At 37.0% G+C, this 23,150-nt stretch overlaps 1 protein-coding gene across 4 annotated transcripts in view; it reads right to left on the reverse strand.

Moving 5' to 3' along the window:
• The window catches only part of FMN1 (formin 1), a 493,911-nt gene that overhangs the window by 161,597 nt on the left and 309,164 nt on the right, over positions 1 to 23,150 (reverse strand). For all 4 annotated transcript variants that reach the window (XM_069097659.1, XM_069097661.1, XM_069097662.1 and 1 more), the window contains one exon: positions 6,061 to 6,148. In XM_069097659.1, the coding sequence (XP_068953760.1) occupies positions 6,061 to 6,148 (88 nt within the window). The remainder of the gene's footprint in view (positions 1 to 6,060; positions 6,149 to 23,150) is intronic.

The raw sequence follows: 23,150 nt of genomic DNA on the forward strand, positions 1-23,150 counted from the left end.
AGGGAGTTTCCTCAGTGGGTGTTCCCAATACCAATGTAATCACAGGTCTGGTCATATAATGCCACTAAAACCAAAAACAAATCTCTTTGTTTTTAACATCATTTTATTTTCCAACTATATCCCTTCCTTAAAGAGCATTCTCTTGGGGCAGCCAGGTAGCACAGAGAGTAAGAACACCGGCCCCAGAGTCAGGATGACCTGAGATCGAATCTGGGCTCAGACAGCCACCCAGAAACACCTGGCCATGTAACTTGAGCAAGTTACTTAACCCCAATTGCTTAGGGGTATCCAGGTGGTACAGTGAGTAAGAGCACAGGCCCCAGTATCGGGATGACCTGGGATCAAATCCGGGCTCTGATACTTAGCACCACACCCAGAAATAACTGGCTGCGTAACCTTGAGCAAGTTACTTAACCCCAATTGCTTTAAAAAAAAAAAAGAACATTCTCTTCTAACAAGATTTTAAAAGAGGAAAAGAAGTTGAATAAAAGCAATCACACACACCACAACCAATCAACACATCAATTGTAGAGTATACACAATATTCTATACCCATGATCCACCACAAAGAAGGAAGACAGATGTATTTCTCAACTCTTGAATAGGGACAAATTTGGTCAATATAATTACACTACCTACATTTTTTTTTGTTCTTTCCATTTACAGTGTTGAAGTGACTTTGCATATCCTTTACCTGGTTCTGCTTACTTCATTATATATCAGTTTATATGTCTTCCAATGATTCTCTTAATTACTTATACTCATCATCTCCTGCTGAACACTAATATTCTAGCCATTCCCCAACCAATGGGCATCTACATTCCCCCCCCCCAATTATTTCCTGCTATAAAAAGTGATGCTATGAATTTTTGGATATATGGGCCTTTCTTTCTGCCAATGATCTCCTTGGGGTATGGATCTCTGGGTCAAAGAATATTGCATTTTAGTCACTTTCTCAGCATAATTCCAAATTTCTTTTCTCGAATGGTTGGATCACTAATGTATTAATAATGTGCCTATCTTTCTCACCAATACCATTTTCAAATTTTGTCATTTCTGCCAGTTTGCTTGGTGTGACTTGTTTTGATGTGCATTTTTCTAATTATTAGTGAGTATTATTAAGAGTAAAATGGAAAAACCTCAGGTAATAGGCAAGACCTTTCTTTTTAAACACATATTCTTCTGATAATGTGTTATGGCTAATAGTTATAGACGACTACAATCTCTGTAGAATCAAAATTGCAAGTAATCCAAAAGACAATGAAGAAATATATGGTTGGTATCAGTGGGCTCTGGCAAATTAACAACGATATGCACAGAAAATGGCATGAAATATATCATTCAAGAGACATATGCTGGGGGAAAGAAGTAGATCGGTTATGTAGAAAGAACAGGGTATAACACATGGATGGGCTAAATACTATACCACTATCCAAGGAATATTAAAAGACTTCCATGCCTCCAGCATGTTGGGTAGACCACCCATATAAGAGACTTTGTAGGAGGACAGAGACAAGGATTGAATAGGATAAGAAGGCATGGATAGGTTGTGTTCTGCCCCAGTTAGGAAGGACCCACATCAATTAGATCATAGAGCCACCAATATATTTAAACTATGAAAGTTTCTAAATAATAGAGATGTATAAAATGTTAATCAAATAGCAAATATTTTAAAACATAGAAGTAAACATTTGTCTAAATATGTTGCAATGATTTTTTTTAAATGAAAAACAGACAATTAATGGAATAAATTCTCCAAAAAGATAGTTTCTCAAAAGGTGAGGAGTGACCCCTAATGCTTTCACTGGCAGTCTTTAAAGAGGCCACAGAATAGAATTGCAGCACCCTTCTGTATTAACTTATTAGCAAAACCTTTCCTGTTGTTTTGATCTTCTCTGGGATCATCACTGGTACTCATTTAAGTAGTGAGGAACATTGGGAACAGTTTTGACTTGCTAGAGAGTCATGTTGTCATGGCACAGTCACTGAATTTCCAATCCAAAGACCTACCCATGAATCCTAGTACTGCTACTTACTACCTGTGTGATCATGAGGAATGACTTTCCCTTTCTGGACAGCAGTCTAACGATATTCTGAGAGCCACTACAAGTTCTTGCTCTCATCTTTAACCCCTTCCACCCATTTTCTGGGTCATTGTCTGAAGGTTATTTCATTTTCCTCAATTTCTCAGATTTATTTAAATAACTTAATAGCCACCTGCTTTATTTTCACATCAAGCTTTTTCTATCCACCTAGTGTCTACGACTTCCAATCACTGACCTCTCATAGTCCAGCCTAGGAATAGGAATGCTTTTGGTAAGAGGACAATAAGAGTTAGTCTGTGCTTTTTCTGTGTCTTGCACATGCAAAGCAAATTGCAAATGACGTTGATGGTCCTAAGTGACCTTCAGATGCCTGCGTCAGTCAACCATCTCGAAAAGAAGACTATGTTCTAGTTATATTGCCACATCTATCTGGAATGCATTACTAAGGGAAGCTGGGAATTTTTCAGAATGAGCAGACAATAATCTTTTGGGAATGGCTTAGGTGCTGGAGGCAGGGGGATGGACTAAATGACCACCTCGCATATCTTCCAGTCCTACGAATTTATGATTTTATAATTTTCATCAACAGGAAAGCACTGACCACACATTTTTCCTCCATGTAAGCAGGTTCCTGGCAGATGAGTGAGCTTAGAAAGGGGGAGGAGGGGCAGAGATGAGCTAAGTGTGCTATTTCTGATGATGAATATTCTACCAGACACCATTGAAACAGACAGTAGGCAGAGTGTCATAAAAGTCCTGGCCTATTGAATATGATACTATTTTGTCAGACTTGCTATTTTCTACAGAGCATCCTGGCATGTTTTTATTACTAGCAAGTTTGTAGAAGATTTGGTTTTACTTATAAACATGGCAGTGAAATCTTATCAGATGCTACTCTGGGAAAAACCTGGCCACAGTATCCCCATGATTTGATACTCAACCTGCTTAGGCTTTTCCAAAACTGTGAAGTAATTTCTGTTTTCATGGTGGTTCCTCCACTACGTATGGGAGTCCTTCACTAACTTAGAGAGAGGCTGGTCAGGAGGTCTGATAGATCAATTTCTTAGGTTTATAGAATTTAGTGCTACATGTGAGTGAGTTCATGTAAGCAAGGGATTCTTCATCTTTTTTTGTGGCATGGACCCCTTTGGAAGTAGGTGAAGTCTACAAACCATCTTTTTAGAATGTTTTAAAATACAAAACAGAAAATAAAATTCATAGGCTTACAAAGGAAGCTAATTATAGGGAAATATAGCTTTCAAAATATTTTTAAAAATTAAGCTTTGGGGCGGCCAGGTAGCACAGCGAGTAAGAGCACCGGCCCCAGTGTCGGGATGACCTAGGGATCGAATCCGGGCTCAGATACTTAGCACCACACCCAGAAATAACTGGCCATGTAACCTTGAGAAAGTTGCTTAACCCCAACTGCTTAAAAAAAATAAGTTTGTGGACTCTAGGGTTAAGAACCCTTGATAACCCAGAACTCTCATTTTATCGATAAGAAAATTATAGCTTAGAGAAGTTGAGATACTTGACTGGGGTCACACAGGTATTAAATGGCAGTGCCAAGTATTCTGTCTCTAAATTCAGGGCTCATTCCACTCCTCACTGTCTCATCCCCAGGACTATAAGCTATAGTGTGTTCCATGAGTAATGTAAGATTGGTTAGAATCATATATGTAGAGCTGAAAGGGATCTCAGAGGTCAATTGGTCCAACTCTTTCATTTTACAGATGAAGAAACTGAGGCCTAAGAAGCTGAAATGACTCTTCCAAATGTACACAAAGGGAGTAAATATCAGAAGCAAGCTTTGAATCATTCCTCTGACTTCTGACACAAGGATCCTTTCATTTTACCATATTGTAACTCTTGTTGTGGAACAGGAATAGTTAGAACCTTAATAATTCCTGCCATGATGGGCTTATTCACAGAGTAACTGGGAGTTTACTTATGTGTTCTGGGTCATTTAAATAGGTACCTACCCATGAAGATGATTATTTTGGGGGCCTTTCTTTAAGACTAAGCAAAACTTTTTGTTCTTTTATATCAAAATCCTGCTGAACTTACCCCATTTTCTGTCCATCTGCACCTAAACAGCTGTCATGCTCTTGAACCACTGCCTTAATGGTACTGATTTTTTCATTCTTTCTCCCTCTTCCTCTCCCCTTCCCTCTTTCCCTCTCTCTACCTCCTTCTGCCTTCCTCTCCTGCATCTCTAAGTCCAAACATTTTTGCCTTGCTTAGCTCTCACCGGGACCTAGCCTTTTGTATGCATAGTCTTTCTGCTTCCCTTTCTCATCTTTATTTCTAATTTAGCAAAATAGTTTCCCTTAGTATCTTGCAATTTCTTATAACTGTCTCCAAGTACTTCCCTATAGGTACCTACCTGATTCCAACAAAAGAAAATCCTTCAATCTTTCCCTAAATACAACCACAGCAATTATTTGTGCCCCCCAGGTCTTGCCATTTGCCCTACAATTACTGTTTTTTTTTCAATCTTCCATTCAACTGGACTTTCTTTTACATACTAGTTCCCCTAATTAGACTGTGAGCTACTTGAGAGCAGGGACTGTCTGGTTTTGCTATTTGTATCCATAGCTATTTTCATAGTACTTATACATAGTAAGCACTCAATAAATGTTTTTCATTTATTTATTTTATTCACTCCCTCTTTCCTGTTCTTCCAGCTGTCTTTGCTCATCTTGGTCTTGGTTACCCCATTTCATCTTGAGCACCTCTTTTATTCCCTTGGCCATCATTCACTCCTTTTTTTTTTTTAATCCTCAAAGCTTCTATCTTTTGAGAGACCTTTAAAAATCTTAGCCTTGAAGGACTCCATTTGATCCACCTTAAAATAGTGATTAAACAGGTAAATGACAGTAAGAATAAAGGAGAAGGGATTTAATAAGTTATGACCCAAGAGAATTGGAATGATATGGGCTATGCATAATTCTGAAAACAAATCATCTCAGGGTATGCCATATGGTGCTAGACTAACCAAGACTGGGATTCACCATTTTACAGAATGTCCTCCAAATCAAAATTATTTTAAAACTTTATAAAAATATTTCCAGAAGAAATGTCCTTGGCAACATAAACTAAAAAATCTCAAAAAACATCTTTCCATTTAATGCATGGCAGCTTATGTTGTTGGGATTCACTCTTATTTCTCCCCATTCTAACAATGGGATCTAGAATCTAGGCCAGTCAGTTTAATTACAGTGTGGCTGTCATCCTTTTTTTTTATAGCTCTGAATGGATTTTAAAAATTGGAGCAAGAAATTAAACACCTAACAAATGCAAAGAGTTTCCTGGAAAGGCAAAGCAGAGTCTCTTGGTTTAGTGACTTTAAGAGGCCTCAACAAAAGCCAAAACAAAATACTTTTGACAGACAAACCTTGGAGGGAAGTAGAGATTCAGAGTTTCTCCACTGCTAAAACCAGCATTAAACACTACTAAAATATCCCTCAAATATTGTAATTAGAATATATTGCAAGTGAAATGAAAAAAAAAATAAGGATTTACATTCAATTTATATAGAGGAGGAAGGGGGAGTGTTTACATTTTGAATTACAAAATTACAGTTAGATTTTAGAACAGGTATGGTATGGAAGCCAATTTGGCTTTGAAACTGCTTCCCTTTGCTAGAGAATATTATTCTTTTAGAAAAAAATAATTAATTTGACATTTATTTATAAAGTAACAGACCCATATATTGTCCTTTGGCTAAACTAATTCTGTTTTTAGCAGAATCGGCATGCAAAGTGACAATAGTCTTTATTTTATTTTTTTGGTTTTTGGAGGGGTAATTGGGGTTAAATGACTTGCCCAAGATCACACGACTAGTGTGTGTGTGTGTGTGTGTGTGTGTGTGTATGTTTTAAGTATCTGAGGCCAGATTTGAACTCAGATTCTCCTGACTCCAGGGCCAGTGCTCTATTCACTGTGCCACCTAGCCACCCCAATAGTCTTTATTTAAAAAAAAATAATAAATGAACAAATAGAGAAGACTTACCCTGCTGGATATCTTTCATTTCTAAATGTAAGCTAGATATCAAAATTCCCACAGTCTGAGATCTTTTTCCATCCAGCAGTTTGATGATCTAGAGTTAAAAAAAAAGAAGTCATGATACTTGTCCAAAAGGTAATACTATCTTTCAGTAACCACATACAGTATTGAAGAGCTAAATAAAGTCTCAAATAATACTAAACAACACTTCTCCAATTTACTGAATTTCTTTTAATCTCTTCAAAGACTTTAGCCTGGTCACAAATAAAACTTTTCTGCATCTTTCTTAAACACAGCAAACCAAAAAACTACCAGACTAGATGTCACATAGATGGCTTCTCACTTCTATACATACTTCAATATGAGTCAAAGAGAGAGGTAATGTGGTATAAGACAGAGTACTGGACTTGGGGTAAGGAAGACCTGGGTCTGCATCTTGTCTCAGATGGTTACTGTGTGTTTTTGAGTTAGTAAACCTCTCTGGGGCTCAGTTTCCTCATCTGTAAAATGAATGAGTTGGACCTAATGACCTTTAAGGTCTCTTCAAGTTCTACATCTATGTTCCTTCCTTTTGTGTTTTTCTTCTTCTATGAGACTGCAAGTTCCTTGAGGTTCATACACTTATATCACTGAATAACATTCAGAGCAACAATGGTTTGGTTAGATGACATAAAAGACAAACACTGGTGCCTGTGGAAGTATTCTGGAATATATAACATGTTTACTAGAGTTTGAGAATAAAGGCTAAAATCTTACATTCTTTTCTATCAGAGTTGTGTTTAAGGCTTTATATAGAGCTGCTGAATGAAGTGTTAGTGTCCTAAGCATTTGCTTTTCCTACTGACCAGCTTTTCCTCAAGTGACTGAGGCCATAATACTATGTTGTCTGGTCAAGAGGTACAAATCCATTTGTTGAACCATTTTTTCCCCTAAGATTGTGTTTCATCACACAATATTTCAGGAGGTACATAAAGAAAGAAAGGACAGGCCTTGGCTGGTCTATTCTTCCTGAAGAGAGGCAAAAAATAAGAGTTTGGCACACAAAGTCGAATAGAGCAAGCTTCAAACACTTTTACAATGCTACTTGAATTGTGCAGTTTCCCTTTGCATTCCTCTCTCTCTCTCTCTCTCTCTCTCTCTCTCTCTCTGCTTTTTTTTTTTTAACTGAGAGCTCAGATTCACATTTAAATAGTGAACATTGCCAATCACAAATGAAGACAATAAATGTCACCAAGGCAAAAGTAATTAAGATGCTATAACTACCATTAAAAGATCAAAAGAAAATGCACATCATCACTAGAGTAGACTTTGAATGAAAATTTAGGGAAAGGAGGCTTTGGAATTCACTAGCTTCATGTTTTATACTTAGGACCAAGACAACATATGCAAAATGTAAGGAAGACAGGGGACAGTAAACAGTATGATAATGCAAATAACCATAATAACTCATTTCTATAGTGCTTTAAATTTTGAATAATGATTACTAACCTCAATATAGACCCATAATGTTTGTAGAACATTTTAGCTATATTGTCTCATACCCTGTTAGCTATGCAGTATAATTACTTGTATCTTCATTTTACAGATGATTTTCACAGAGATTCAGAGACATGCCCAATGTCATACTAGTTAGTTAAGTGTCTGAAGAAGGAACTGAACCCTGATTTTCCTGACTCTGAGTTCAGGGTTCTGTCCACTACACTACATCACCTTTCAATGCACCTGGTATTCTCCTCACAATGACCCTCTGAAGAAGGTAGTAGAAGTATGATCTTCCATAGAAAAAAATAGTGTTCAACCTTCTCCTTGCAAATAGCTTGGACTACCTAAGAGGGTGATTGAGCATTTGTACCTTTCCCCACTTTTAGTGGGTTGTGGGGAAAAACAGTGATAACTTGCACCCTTCAAAAATGCCCTGTAATTTGGAATCATGGGGTATTGTTTTCCTTTTATAACTTGTTCACCCAGATTGCTAAACTCAATTTCTAGCCTTTGCCAGGTTGAAATCTATGATCCTATAATCTTTAACCTTGCTAAAATTACCAATCGCTGTGCAATGCAGTGGTTCCTCCAGAGAAAGTGATGGGGAACACTGGAACTAGGGAACTCATTCTTTAGGGAGCTCTCTCTTTAGAGAGGCAATGAAATGTGGTGGAAAGAACTTTGAATCCTGATTCTAATGCTTACTGACTATGGGACAAAAATTAAGTAATTTAATTTTACTGAAACTCAGTTTCCTTAACTGGAAAATGGTGATAATAATGCCTGCACTAACAAGATTTCTGTGAAGAAATTTCTTTATTTTCCCCAAAATTGAGTCATTGTTTTATTTCCCCCAGCTTTGTCTCTAATTATTTACCTTCCTAATCCTTCAAATCACTCTGTGCCTTAATTTCCTTATCTGTAATTTGGTGATAATAGTTATTTTTTTCAACTTCACACTACCTTATGGGACTATGCTAAGAACTTACTAGATGATATATTCAATGATATTAGCTAGCATTTGTATAGCACTTGAAGGTTTGAAAAGCACTATGTATATATAATATGTATATACACATATATCATGTGATTCTCCCAAAGGCAGGTTTTGCTAGTGTGCCCATTTTAAAGCTGAAGGAATTAGGTCCAAGAGAGATTTAATAACTTGCCCAAGGGTACAAATCTAGTAAATATTTAAGGCAGGATTTTAACTCATGTCTTCCCAACTCTAAATCCAGTGTTCTATTCACCACATGTCAATTCTTCTGAGTTCTTTAGAAAACAGTAATATTACATCAGTGCAGAAGATAATTTACTACAAACAGTTATGCTGGTCCATTTCTTGTTTGTCATCTCTAGCCACTATATTTCTACTAAATAGCTAGGTTCACTTCAATCATCACAGTAGTTGTAAGAGAAAGAACAAACTGATGTGGGATATGTTTAGGCTTCTCTGGGAAAACGTTGGATTCTTCCTTGTAATATGAGGATGACAAACAAATTACAAGGAAAATTCATGATTGTATGGGGAGTAAAAAGGGTGGAGGAAATATATATATTTAAAACATACACTTTAATCAAATCCAGATATACAAAGTAACCAAGAGAACACGTGCCAAGGAAAAAGACATTTTAGACTAATAAGCAGGCCAAATATCTGATCGATGGGCCAAGAGATTAGTAAGGTATCTCTCTGGCCAGTGCCTTTAGGATGTGTCCAGAGTTTGCTGGAATTTGGGTAGATTATCTGTGTGAGCCCCTCTGGTCTTATTTCTAAGAAAGTATAATCGAGTTTAATTGTGATTATAGCTGAAACAATAACTGGAAAAAACAAGGATATTTATTTGAGCTAAAATTTGAAATTATGGACCAAGTAGATTGGCATGGGGAGTGACAACCAAGACCAATAGAGTAAAGCCAGGAAAAGGCAATTTGGGCCAAGGAGAAGGAAGAAAGATTCTCACAGTGAACCTGCTATGAGTACGAAGGGATTTCCTAAGGGAAATAATAAAAGTCTTTTTGATTGATGTAAAAAGATGCCAGAAATCATTTTTAAGATTTAGATAAATATTAAGGGAGAAGAACTTAGCATGCTTGGTAAATATGAATAGTTTCATTGTTGGAACATCTATCACAACACAAAGCTATATTCTTATAGAACAAAAATACTCCTTTGGATTAAATACAACAATTTGTTTAATCACTTTCCAAATCATGAGCATCCACTTTGTTTCTATTATAAGTGCAGCTAGTATTATGATGGTGTGAAGAGGACTATTTTTTTTATTATTGACAGTTCTCATAGTGGAATCTCTGGGTCAAAAGATAGGGATATTTTAAATTATTTTTAAGCATCATTTCAATTTTTTTTCTAAAATGTTCAGACCACTTCACAGCTCCATCAACATTATACTGGTATGTCTGTCTTTTTATCACCTATTCAACATCCGCTATTTTATTCTTTTGTTGAGTGTGGGATAAAATTTTGGAATTGGTTTGATTTGCATTTCTCTTATTAGTGATTTAGAACAAGTTGTTATATCATTGCTAATAGTTCATAAATCTTTTGAAATTTTTATATCCTTTGACCACATTCTTTGGAGAAAGATGTTTGGTCTTATTTTCATGTAAGTTTCAAATATAGCTTGAGTACCACACTTTTGAGATATTCGCTGCAAAGACTTTTCTCCCAATTGACCATTCTTTTTAAAAAAATCTAGTTGTACTCATTCTGTTCATGAAAAAGTGTTTTGAGGTGGCTAGGTGGTGCAGTGAATAGAGTACCATCCCTGGATTCAGGAGGACCTGAGTTCAAATCCAGCCTCAGATACTTAACACAAAAACTAGCCATGTGATGTTGGGCAAGTCACTTAACCCCAAAGGCCCTCCAAAAAAAAGTGTTTTGATTTTATACAATCAAAATTGTGTGCTTTGTCTTTTGTGATCATTTTTGTCCTTAACTATGGGTGTGAAAAGTTTCTAATTTGGTACTTTAAAATTTGGTCATTTAAATAAAATTTGGTCATTTAAAATTTGGTATTTTAAATTTTTCCTTTAAAACTCTTATAGTATAATTTTTTTATTTACAGGTTACCTTTTGATCTTAATGCTGTATATATTGTAAAATATCAGTGTATTGTGAGAAATGCAAATCTATATAACTCTGAGATAGCATGTTACACCTAATAAATTGAAAAAAGATGATATAGAAATAGTTAAGGTTGGATTGATTTTTGGAAAAACAGGCATACAATACACTGTTGGTAGAGCTTTGAATTGATCTAACTAAACAAATTGGAATGATATTAGAAAGTGATTTAAACGACCCAGAGGTTCCAAGGTCAATGGTAAAAAAAACAAAAACAAAAACAACAAAAAACCAAGAAAGGTCTCATATATGTATATATATATCAAAATATTCATAGCAGTACTTTTTATGGTAGCAAAGGACTGAACATGATGTAGGTACCTCCTGATTAAAGAATGGCTAAACAAATTGTGGTACATGAATATAATTGGATATTGCTTAGAAATGGTGAATATAAAGAATTCAGGGAAACATGAGAAGACAAGCAAATTGACACAAAGTAACCAGAATCAGGAATATATTATACACAATTACTACAGCAACATAAACTGAAAGGATAATAAAAGGAAACTGAATGGAGTAGAATTAATATGACTTGGCTCAGTTCCAGAGAAGAGATGGGGAAAATGAACCTCCTTCCCTTCATGCAAGGGTTAGGGGATTATGGCCCTGGAATATACATATACAGTCAAATCTGGCCAATGTACTGCTTGGTCTTTCTGTACTTTTTTTCCTTTTATTTTTTTTTAAAGCAATTGGGGTTAAGTAACTTGCTTAAGGTTACACAGAAAGTTATTTCTGGGTGTGGTGCTAAGTATCAGAGCCCAGATTTGATCCCCAGGTCATCCTGACACTGGGGCCGGTGCTCTTATTAGCTGTGCTGCCTGGCTGCCCCTAAGCAATTGGGGTTAAGTAACTTGCTCAAGGTTACACGGCCAGCTGTTTCTGGGTGGGTGCTAAGTGTCTGAGCCTGGATTCGATCCCCAGGTCATCCCCGGGGCCAGTGCTCTTACTCACTGTGCTACCTGGCCGCCCCACTTTTTTCCTTTTAAATGTTTGTCACAAGGGAAACATCATAGGGGAGAATGGAGGTGGAGTTTGGTTGGTTGGGGGGAGGGGAGGCAGGAATGGTAGAAGTATATTCAGGAATTAATATAACCAAAAAAAGATAGCAAAAAATTATATTTTTAAATACATTTGCTTATTTGACAAAGTTGCTAGTCTAATAAATCAGAGGGATTCCTTAGACAAAGTATGCCAAAATATACTATGCATTTGACAAAATCTCTTATGATATCTTTTTGGCAAAGATTGTGATATGTAATCTGGTAGAGTCAGGACCTACTGTAAAACTGGTTCAAAAACCGTACCCCTTGGGGTAGCTAGGTGGCACAGTGAATAGAGCACCAGCCCTGGAGTCAGGAGGACCTGAGTTCAAATCCAGTCTCAGATACTTGACACTAGCTGTGTGACTTTGGCCAAGTCACTTAACCCCAATTGCCCTCCCAAAAAGAAAAGAAAAACCATACCCCGAAAGTAATGATTAAATAGAATCAAGTCAATATGGAGGATGGTGCTGGTTTGTTGTTTTGTTTTTTTTTTTCAATAGTGTCACATGGCTCTGTCTTTGACCCTGGTTTTACAAATACTTTTATCCATTTTTTTACACTAAAGACCTAACTGTAGCACCAATTTTAGGTACTGAAGTATTACTCAATAGACTACATGTTAGAATATAAAATTACCATTTTTCATACATTTAGTTTTTCCAGTATGGATTACTAATGTTTATCTTTTCTGAGTAATCATAGATCTCACTGAAAAGGCTAGAAAGAAGATATCAGGTAGGACTATATTTGGGAAAACTAAGTACTATGCTTTTAATTATCACAAGTTGTTCCTCAACTCTAAACCTTATCTTTAAAAAACCAAAAATACCAACATGCTCCAAACAATGTCATATAGTTTTAAATACCACACCTTTTCCCACAAAAGTAGTTAAACAATCCAAAGGGAAATGGAAAGATACACAACAGGTTTATAAAGAGCCTGAAACATGCTTCCAACAATGTAAGAAGTGTCATAAAGTATATCAGTCAGCAAATATATGATTAAAAAAAAGAGGGGAGGGAGCAGATATGTAGCAAGTGATAACAAATGGATAGCTTAAGTGTTGTACTGATACCAATGGAACATGAAAAGATCCAAGAGAAGGACTCCAACACATTAATTTAATCTAAGGAGGGTTAATCAAAGAACATGGGAGATAATCACATAGGATGAGAAGGTATGAATAGTATGTGGTTTTCACTGATGGAAGGAATACCTATATATAGGCATGACATACACTGAAGTATTAAATATCTGAAGGAAGATAGTGTACAATTATCAAATTTGCAAATGATACCAAGTTTCAAAGGGATAGGCAACATTCTAGATGACAAAGTTGGTCTCTAAAATATACACAAGAACCTAGAATAATGGACCAAATGCAGTAATAAAAAAAAGAACAGAATATAGACATATGTAAAATACTAGATTTTTTAAATTTTGTTTTAGAGCTTTTGGCTTTAATATACTAAATAATCTTGACCTCTTTTTCTGATCTGAAAAATGTTTAGCAATATGCCCTATAGACTGGGACCTCTAGAATCTCAGGAGACCTGCTTTTTATTCTCAGGCTCTTGACTCACCATGACAGTCATGTTCAGTGATATTTGGAGACTAAGGTCCCTGAGAAGCACCAGATTAACTATGAATAAGTTGGTTCTAAAACACACAGTGGGCTTTCTGGCATTGAATTTTCTTAGGAAATAGAATGTTAGAACTGGAAGGGAAATTAAGAGATCTTATAGCCACACCATCTCATTGAACCAATGAGAAAAAGAAGGTCCAGAAAAGTTATGACTTGTCCATGGTTACACAGCTAGTCAGAGTTGCTTTCTTTTTCATGGCCTCATTTGCTGAGTATTAATCAGGATAAATCCTTCAGAACAACAACAAAAAAATCACACTGTAAAACTAACAAAGACTTTATTCGTGAAAGTGAACTGTCACTCTTTTTCCAATACTGCAGTGTATAAAGTGCAACAGTCTTTAGCTCTGCATGTTTATTATCTTAAATCTTGAAACTGCGCTTTTAACATCATACAACCACATAAAATGTTATGTGACATGAATTTTGGAACCATAAGCCCAATGAGACAGGACAATTTAGAAACACCAGCAGAGGACATGAAATGGTTGGCAGAATGATGTGATCATAGATTTCACATTGAAAGGCACCTTGGAGACCATCTAATCCAAACCACTCATTTTACTGATGAAGAAATTAAAGTCCTGGGACATTAAATGACACATCTGACATCACGGAGGTAATGAGAAGCGGAGCCTGAATTCAGAAGTCAAATTTGAACCAAGGGCCTCTGATTCCAGGACCAGCATTCTTTCTACAATATCAAACATCAATCTGGATTTTTCACTGAGAGATGGTAGGAAAATGCTCTAAGAAGCACATGGTTCTTTTACTATTTCTTTAGTTCTCAGCATTTGAGATTAAGTGATTAAAAATGCAGACAGAGAAGGAGAAATGGTTAAATGCCACAGGAGAAAATTATATCTCTGGTCTCCCAACAGGAAAACCACTGCAGGGCAATGTCTATGAGGACATGTTTCATCACTCCAGTGCATTCAATGACCTCTCTGTGTGACAAGATGACAGGAAAAAAATCTATTCATTACTTTTATTTCTGAGCAAAAATATTCAGCTCTCGCTCATCTAAAAAATATCTCATCAATAGCGCAAAGACAATTCTACCCAAGAGATCTTGAATTTGAAGATGCCATCTAATAGATATTTTAGATATCATCTAATCAAATATTTTTCAATTTTTAGATGATCCCAGAAAGGTTAAGTGATTGTCTTAGGGTTATACAGAGAATAAGTAGTACAATTGAGTCTCAAAATCTGGTGCCCCAAATCTTTTCCCTGTGTGAGTTTAGAAGTGCTCTCTAAATCACATGATTGGTATCATACTAGGTAAACATGGCAGAAAGGAAAAGATCTCTGTTCTCATTTGTTCTCTTATCCTATGTGGGTCTTGGGGTAAAAATTCTGGTATACTTCTAGACATCAGCACTTCTTAGAAATAGGACATTTTGAGGTGGTGAAAAATGCTAAAACATCACTCCATAAGGCATAATAGCTGATGAATTGAGAACAATTCATATCATTCAATCACACTATTTAAAAAAGTTAATGTGAAATTATTACACAGAGAAAATATCAAGAAGTCCCTTGAAGGTACACATCATAATACTAATAACAGCTCAAAACAATTTATTAAATGTTTCATATTCCTATAAAAGGTCCATTTCTTCTTTCCCTCCCAACCTACAAAGAGAATATAGAGAAAATAGATGGCAGTGAGCTAAAAGTTGGGAGAAAGGCATGATTAGGGTTTTGAAAAATTTTGCAGAGGGGACCTAGCATTTACACTAAAGTTACCGATACATATAACATCACATAATCATAGAATCCTGAGATTCTTGAGAAGACTTGAGAAGTCTAATATTCGAATGCCCCCATCTTTAGACAAAACCACAAACTCAGATATGCAAAAAAAATCTTCGAGAAATGTAGATTTGCCAGGGTTTTACTTTTAAATATAAAGGATGTATATTACATGTTCAAAATTATTTTTCTACTATACAACCAAAATCATTTCTACAAGCAATTAATCACATCAGTGAAAGAGAGCTGGATTTAGAGCCTAAAGACCTGGATTCAAATACTGTCACTACTTAACTACTTGTGTGACCTTGGCCAAGTTACTTTACTTCCCTTGGCCTCAGTTTCTTCATATGTAAAATGAAGGAGTAAGACTATATGACTTTGAAGGTCCCTTCTAGCTCTATACCTATCTTTTTATGACCTATGGGCACCACCCCCCTAAATAACAGCCTGACATATACTTCAAGGTTGTGTGTATGTATGTATGTGTGCACATGTGTGTAGAAAAATGCTTTGTTTTATGTCATGTTCCGAAAAAGTCAGGTTTGGGGATATTTTTTGGGGTGGGGGTATTAAAAAGCTCCCAGTTTATCTTGGTCATATCTGAAGTCTGCTGAACTTGGCAGCATATTAACTTCTCCCAAGTATAATTACAGTCTGGAAGAGAGTGCAATTTGTACAGCATTCCTCTGACCTAAAAGCTGACCTTGTTTCAGGGGTAAATTTGCAGGTTGCATTAAACCCCATTAGACATGCCTAGTTTAAAAGCAAAGCCTTTCCAGACTCCTACCTCATGCCAGTTAAAGGACATGTCAAACATGTGCATTCATCCACTGCCCAAGCAACTGTTGAAGAGTTCTCCAGAAAGGGGAATATTAGGCCCTTGCCTTGACCCTCTGAGCCAATATCTTATTAAAGGTGTCCACAGTGTTACCATTTCTCATAGGTACATTTTAAGGGGGTTTTCTTTGGTTTTAAAAAAAATGGATTTTTAAATGATAGAAATTAAGATGGAAATGGGAAGGTATATTTACTTTCCTGGAAAAATGATACATTTTCCACTCAGCCAGGTGAAGGTTGCCAGGCAGGGCGAGATTGAAAGCCTAGTGAAAGCTTCACGTCCATAGACACCTTGCAACTTTCTGGATTAACTTGGCAGGCAAATAAAGAACTAAATAAAAATAAATGTCCCTGACTAGAATGCTGAGAGCAGGCCTGGCAGAATGAATGTGATTCTGCTTGAAATCGGCATGAATATAGAAACCTTTCTCTTTTAGACAGTATTCTCTGACTTAAAAGAAGTAAGGGTTCCATTTTTTAATTTCTCTGCCCCAATCACCCAACCCTGTACAACATCCAGAGTCAACTTTGTGCTTGACATAAGTATGTACCCTGTTCTTGGACATGACCCTAAAATTTTTATTTCCTAATTTCAGATGCAGAGTTTATATAACACAAGGGCTCTCTTTATATCTTATGTCCTTAAGTGATAGAAGAGAGGATGAGAGGTGTGTAGTCGACAAAGACTCAACTTCAGAACCAGAATGTCTTGGGTTCAAATCTCACTTTTGACATAATCAATTCTGTGGCCCTAGGAAAGTTACTTAAACTCTCCATGAAGAAAAGGTGACAATACACTTTGGTAAAGGGAATTCTCTCATTTGAGAGTCTTTTTCAGTGAAATCACAGTTTGAGTCATTATCATTAGCCCTTTTTTAAAGTTCTAAATAATATATCTTTTTAAATATGGAAATATTCATGTTTGTTGATTTATAAATTTCATAAAAACTTTTTGAAATTTTTAAATTTTGAATTCTTTCTCTTCCTAAGGCCATCATTGAGATGTTAGTGATAGAGGCAAATGACAAGGTCCTTCTCTTCAAGGAGCTTAAAGCCTACTGCTACCAAACATGGGGACACAAAGTAATAAGCCTTTAGCAAACATTAACATATACCAGATAAAATTTAATATTATTTATTTAAAGTTTATTCATTTATTTATTTGTTTATATATCTCTTCTTACCATTTGCCTCACTCACTGAGATGCAAGACAGCATTTGGGTAAAAGAGAGAAAAGAAACTGGAGACATAATGTGTCTTTTTTCCCCCCTTTTTTGAGGGCAATTGGGGTTAAGTGACTTGTCCAAGGTCACACGGCTAGTTTTTGTGTGTGTGTGTGCGTGCACGTGTGTGTGTACGTGTGTGTTAAGTGTCTGAGGTCGGATTTGAACTCAAGTCCTCCTGACTCCAGGGCCTATTCACTGCGCTCGCTACCTAGCCACCCCTAGAATGTGTCTTTAAAAACAAAATAAGCCAGGGAATGCTAGGGTAAAATTTTCAGCTCAATGGAACCCAAATTCAATTACCTAGGATGGAAATCTTATTGCATAGTGAGATTTATACATATATACATACATATATGTTTATAGATATACACACATATATACATACATATATGTATATAGATATACACACATATATATACATACATATATAGTATATGTTACAAAACTTAATGTTTACTGTAGAAAAAGGTGACAACAGCAAGTCAGCAAAAGAATAATCTCTTAAAACAAAATTTATTCCATCTTTGTGTTTACAAGTTATGAAACACCTATTTATTCTTCATATCTGCATATACTAAAATTCTGCCACCTAGAAATGGATATTATTATACTGCCATCCCATGAATGCTTCCTCATCCTTCGCTCTCCTTGCTACCCATGGCACATCAGAGAGATGTGGCTGGTTCAGTCCTTAAGTTTCCAGATTCCTTTTCTTCTTCTAAAGGGACCAAAGAGTTTTCATGCTGAATCTCTCATTTATCTTTAAGACATCCACATAAAGCAGTGAAAAGCAAGTGGCAGAGACCCCTTGTTAATCAATGACAAAATGAGGGAGAAAGAGGTTTAATGACATGACACCTAACTCCATAACCGTCCTGGGACTAGAATCTCTGCCTTCTCATTCCCAGCCCACTCCTCTAACGGGGTAGCCTCATGGAGATTCTGACAAGATGAGATGGCTGAACTGAGGATTAACCTTAGACATTATAGTCACCATAAAGGGTGGCTGAAACTTGTTGGGATCAGAAATGAGTTTCCTCTAAGGCTGAAATAAGAAGGTAGTCAGTCTTTGAGTTCTTTGTAATGGTGAGGGTCCACTCATACTTAATCCTTACCCTCATGTCCCTATCTCCCATTCACACATCCCAGATTAAATCCATAGACATTTTCCCCTTCACCAAAGATGAGCTTAGAAAGTATAGCATGCTAGGGGTGGCTAGGTGGTGCAGTGAATAGTGCATTGGCCTTGGAGTCAGGAGGACCTGAGTTCAAATCCAGCCTCAGATATTTAACACAAAAACTAGCCATGTGGCCTTGTGCAAGTCACTTAACCCCAATTGCCCTCCAAAAAAAAAAAAAACAGAAAACATAGCATGCATTTCCCTATGGCAAAGGTGTCGCTGCCAAGTAATGCACAAGATGGGGTGTGGAATGGGGTGTGGTAGCTGCTAGAATTCAGGCCTTGCATGCCAAATTATAAGAGGAGGCAAGAGACAGAAGCAAAGCTTTGTGACTGTGGTTATTCTTGTCCCTCCTTGCCATTCCCAGTGTTCCAGTGGCTGGAGATGGAGCAGGTAAGAGACTGTTCTTCCTTGCCAATGCCAGGTTCCAAGTACCAGCTGGCAGAGGGCATTAGAGGACCAGACCTAGCAGCCAGATTGCTGTCTCTTCTCAACTGGAGTGAGCACGTAGCTGGGAAAACAAATTGGCTTTTGGCCTGAAGCCAGCAATACAAGTGTTGACTCAGACCCCTTGTTCCTCTGATTCTCCACCCTGTACTCCTCATCTGTCTCAGAGCTCACATGAAGTGGTGGCTGATTGGCTGGCACTGTTGTATTGCATTATGAAATGTCTTCTGACTCGGTGCAAACAAGCTCTCTCTGCTTGTGGCCAGTTAGCCCAGTATGCTTCTGGGCAGAGGCCTCTGTCAGTTTGCCTGATGCCGCCATTAAAATGAGCTTTCCTCACGCAGCCTGATAATCCATCCCATTAAACGTTACAAGGCAAACTAAACTTCACTGTTCTGTCAAACTGTTAGGTTTGAATCTCTTCCAAGGCCTTATTTTGGGGACACATAAAATTGCCCAGTTTTGAGGTTTACTTGAGCATTTTAGGATCCCAACCAAAAAATGTGAAAAAGCGAATTGTCATCCTGTTATGTGCTAGGAAACATACTTGGCACTCTCTCCTCCACCCTGTCGGGACAGAAAAACCCTTTTATTGCTTTTCAGGCTAATGAATATATTAGGTAAGCAACTGGAGAGAAGGCCAGAGCAGGTGAGGGCTGGAAGGAAGGCACAGAGGCCATGCTGGAGTTTTAAGGAGTTTTCAGTTTTTTTGTCATCCAGAAAGCAAACTGCCCAACAAAGCCCCATCCAATTTCCCACCTAATGTGAGTCCCAGAGCTACAAAGAAACATGAAAGAGCATCTCAATCATTTCTCTGCTTTGAGGAAGGATTTACATTTAGCCATCCCAGGAAGATGGGAGACTTTCTGGTTAAATTATTTTGGAGTGCTTTCAGAGTACTTTCAGAGTACAAACACTAAAACATACCTCTAAAACTTCTCAAGCCATAAACAGTATAACAAATAAACAAGCATGACAAGGCCTGGAGGAAAGAGAAAAAAGCAAGAAAGGGAAATAGAAGCCTATATGAAGAGGGAAGGGACTTTTCTGGCAAAAGTCAATAAGGTCAACAGTCCCTGCTTAGTCTAAGTATTTGCTAGTGGGGCATGGGAGTAAGGGGTTAAAAAAGGACTCTTTGGGGGGGGGGATGGAGGGCAAATAATAAGTTCAATAATATCAAAGTTCTCAAGAAGATAAAATTATACAACTGCAGATGATCTCCTATAGAAACAACACAACAGCCCTCACCATCACAAATTTTTTTAAAATTCTGGCATTTTCAACCGTTTTTTGGGTGGCCTGGACCCCTTTGGCAGTCTGGTGAAACTTAAAGACTGCTTCTTTGAATAACGTTTTTAAATAATTGAAAGAAACACCAAATTTTAGTAAGAAATGAGTAAAAATAAAGACTTAATTTTTCCCATTTAAGTTCATGGTCCTCCTTAAATCTAGATACAGATAGTGTGTGTGTGTGTGTGTGTGTGTGTGTGTGTGTGTGTGTCCTTGACTCCAGTTTAAGAATCTCTGTTTTAGCCATGCATCCATTTCAGGTTTATTTTTTCTTAGTCTCCAAATTAATGTATAGATGCTCACCATCCACTGGGCATAAATCCCATTCTCCATCTCCCAAAGCAGGGAAGCAAAAGATATCACAGATTATCTTGGACTCTGAGTTTTACTTTCATTTATGTTTCTAAGGACCTTCTCCATACTCTCCCTGCCCTCCCTGAGGATTAGAAGGGATGGGATGAATAAGTTGTGGTATATGAATGTAATGGAATACTATTGTTGCATAAGAAATGATGAGCAGGTAGATTTCAGAAAAACCTGGAAAGACTTACATGAACTGATGTTAAGTAAAGTGAACAGAACCAGGAGAACATTGAACACAGCAACAGCAACATTGTGTGATGACCAAGTTTGCAATGATCTAAGACAATTCCAAAAGACTCATGATGGAATGCCATTCACATTCAGAGTAAGAACTATGGAGTCTGAATGCAGATCAAAGCATACAATTTTCTTTTTTTTTCTTTTTTGAGGCTTTTCCCTTTTGTTCTGATTCTTCTTGCCCACCATGACTAATGTAGAAATATGTTTAAAAATAAATAGGAGGGATATGAATAGAGCAGGGACTAGAACTATGATTTCATTGGTATAGGGAATTCTTAGGTGAGGAACTCATTTAATCATGACAACTTATCATCATCATTATCACAATAATAGCTAGCATCTATATCTTCTTTATAGGTTTGCAAAATACTTCACAAATTTTATATCATTTTATCCTCACACCAACTCTGGGAGATGGGTACTATTATTACCTCTACAAATGAGGAACCTGAGGAAAGCAGATATTAAGCAGCTTACCCACGGCCACATAGCTGGTAAATGTCTGAGGCCAGAAAGGGGAGTTTAAGAGGTACTTAGAGTACTGATAAGGTAAGTCACTCACCCAGGGTTGTATAGCAAATATGCGTGTGAGGTGAGACTCAAACCCAGGTTTTCCTTGACTCAAGGCTGACACATTATGTTTTGTGTTGCTTCTCTACACATAGCAGACTTAGGTACACTTACTAAATGTCTGCTGAATTTTAGGAATTGAATTTGAATTCCTACCTAGCAGGAAAAACTCTTGTATGAGTATTTAATGAGCATTTTAGAAAGAAGAAAAAAGAGAGATGGGTCAGTAGTTTCCATTATCTGTCCTTCCTACCTTGTCTCCATTTAAAATACATATTTGGAGAATGGTCCTACCTATATCTTGACGTTTCAAATAGGGCTGTCTTTATGAAAATCAGCATGCACGTTAAACTTTCAGAAACATATGCTAATAATTACTCAAAGCTGGTTATAGATAATGGGCAACAGAAAAGTCATTATCTTCAATGTCATCCTATGTCTTTGATATGATAATCATGGCATTCAAGGACTCAGAAATGATGGATGAACTTTGATTTAGATTGTACACATGATGCAAATTACCTGGCATTTTCCCATTCACTTTTGGAAGCTAGAGAAAGTGAGTGATGCTGAGCACTGTTGGCTACAGGGCCAGCCTGGAGTCAATGTATCTCAAAGTATATGAAACAAATTCTAAGAGGAAAGGCTCCTCAGTATAATTATAACTGAGATTATGCTTTGCCTTTCTCTCCAGAAGAATTCAAAGGGCACCCGTCACCTACAAGAGCCAGGCAAATGGTCTTTTTTTTTTTTCCTTTTGGAGGGCAACTAGGGTTAAGTAACTTGCCCAAGGTTACATGGCTAGTTTTTTTTGTGTGGGTGTTAAGTGTCTGAGGCCAGAACCTAACTTGGGTCCTCCAATCCAAGGGCTGAAGCTCTTACTCACTGTGCCACCTAACTGCCCCAAGGCAAATGGTCTTAAAAAAAATAATCAGCACCAGTAAAACATTCAATTTGGTCCCTCAGTCTCTTGTTTACTAAAGCCATTCTCTATGCATTCTTCACTTTCTAACTATCTTCTGCTCCCTAGGCTAGCAGAACCCACACTCAGCTAGGATCAAAGGGAATACATCAATCAAAGAATAAATATTTATAATTGTTGACTGTGTACTAGGCATTATATTCAGTGATGGTGATATAAAAACAAAATGAAAGACACTCCCCCCATAAATCCCACACATTCGCTCACCCCAAAACACTCCCAATGATCAGGAGTTTATGTTCTCATGGGGAAGAAAACACATATAAACCAGTATATAAAAAATGAATATAAAAAATGAATTTTTTGCTTTAAAGGCAAAGACACTGAAAAAAACAATCCTGAAAGGCAAGAAGCAGCTTCCTCAGGTAAATCCTAAAGTCCCTTTCTTGAACGGTTTCTTTCTTTACTCTGGTTCACCACTGCCAGGTCACATTAATTTACAGAGTTACCATTCATGATTGAAATGGGTGGTCTGCCTTGGGACTGACTGCTCAAGTGGACTGGTAATATGTCAACAATAGGAATTCAAAGCCCTAAGGCTTTGGGGTCAGTACAAATCTATTCCTAACCACATACATCTTTTCTTTCTGCTAACAATCAGCAAACTACAAAAGTAGAAAGTAACCATACTTTCAGTCTCAATGACTTATTAAATGAAGAGGCTTAAATCATGGATTCTTAATATCTCTTTTGCTGTCTTAGAGAAGCCATGGAGAAGCTTGTGTACCCCTTCTTAGAGTACTGTTTTTTTTGCCTGCATTCAGAACTGGAGGAAAGAACCTTAACATAAAGCCACAGAAATGGGAAACAATCATCACTTCTTTCTTCAGAGTTTAAGTATAACTTTCTTTGGTAACTCAGACCTCATTCAAT

This window comes from Petaurus breviceps, unplaced genomic scaffold, assembly GCF_028583685.1.
Source record: "Petaurus breviceps papuanus isolate PSGF00001 unplaced genomic scaffold, PetGlider_PUasm1.0 37, whole genome shotgun sequence".
In the NCBI taxonomy this organism is placed as follows: Eukaryota; Metazoa; Chordata; class Mammalia; order Diprotodontia; family Petauridae; genus Petaurus; species Petaurus breviceps.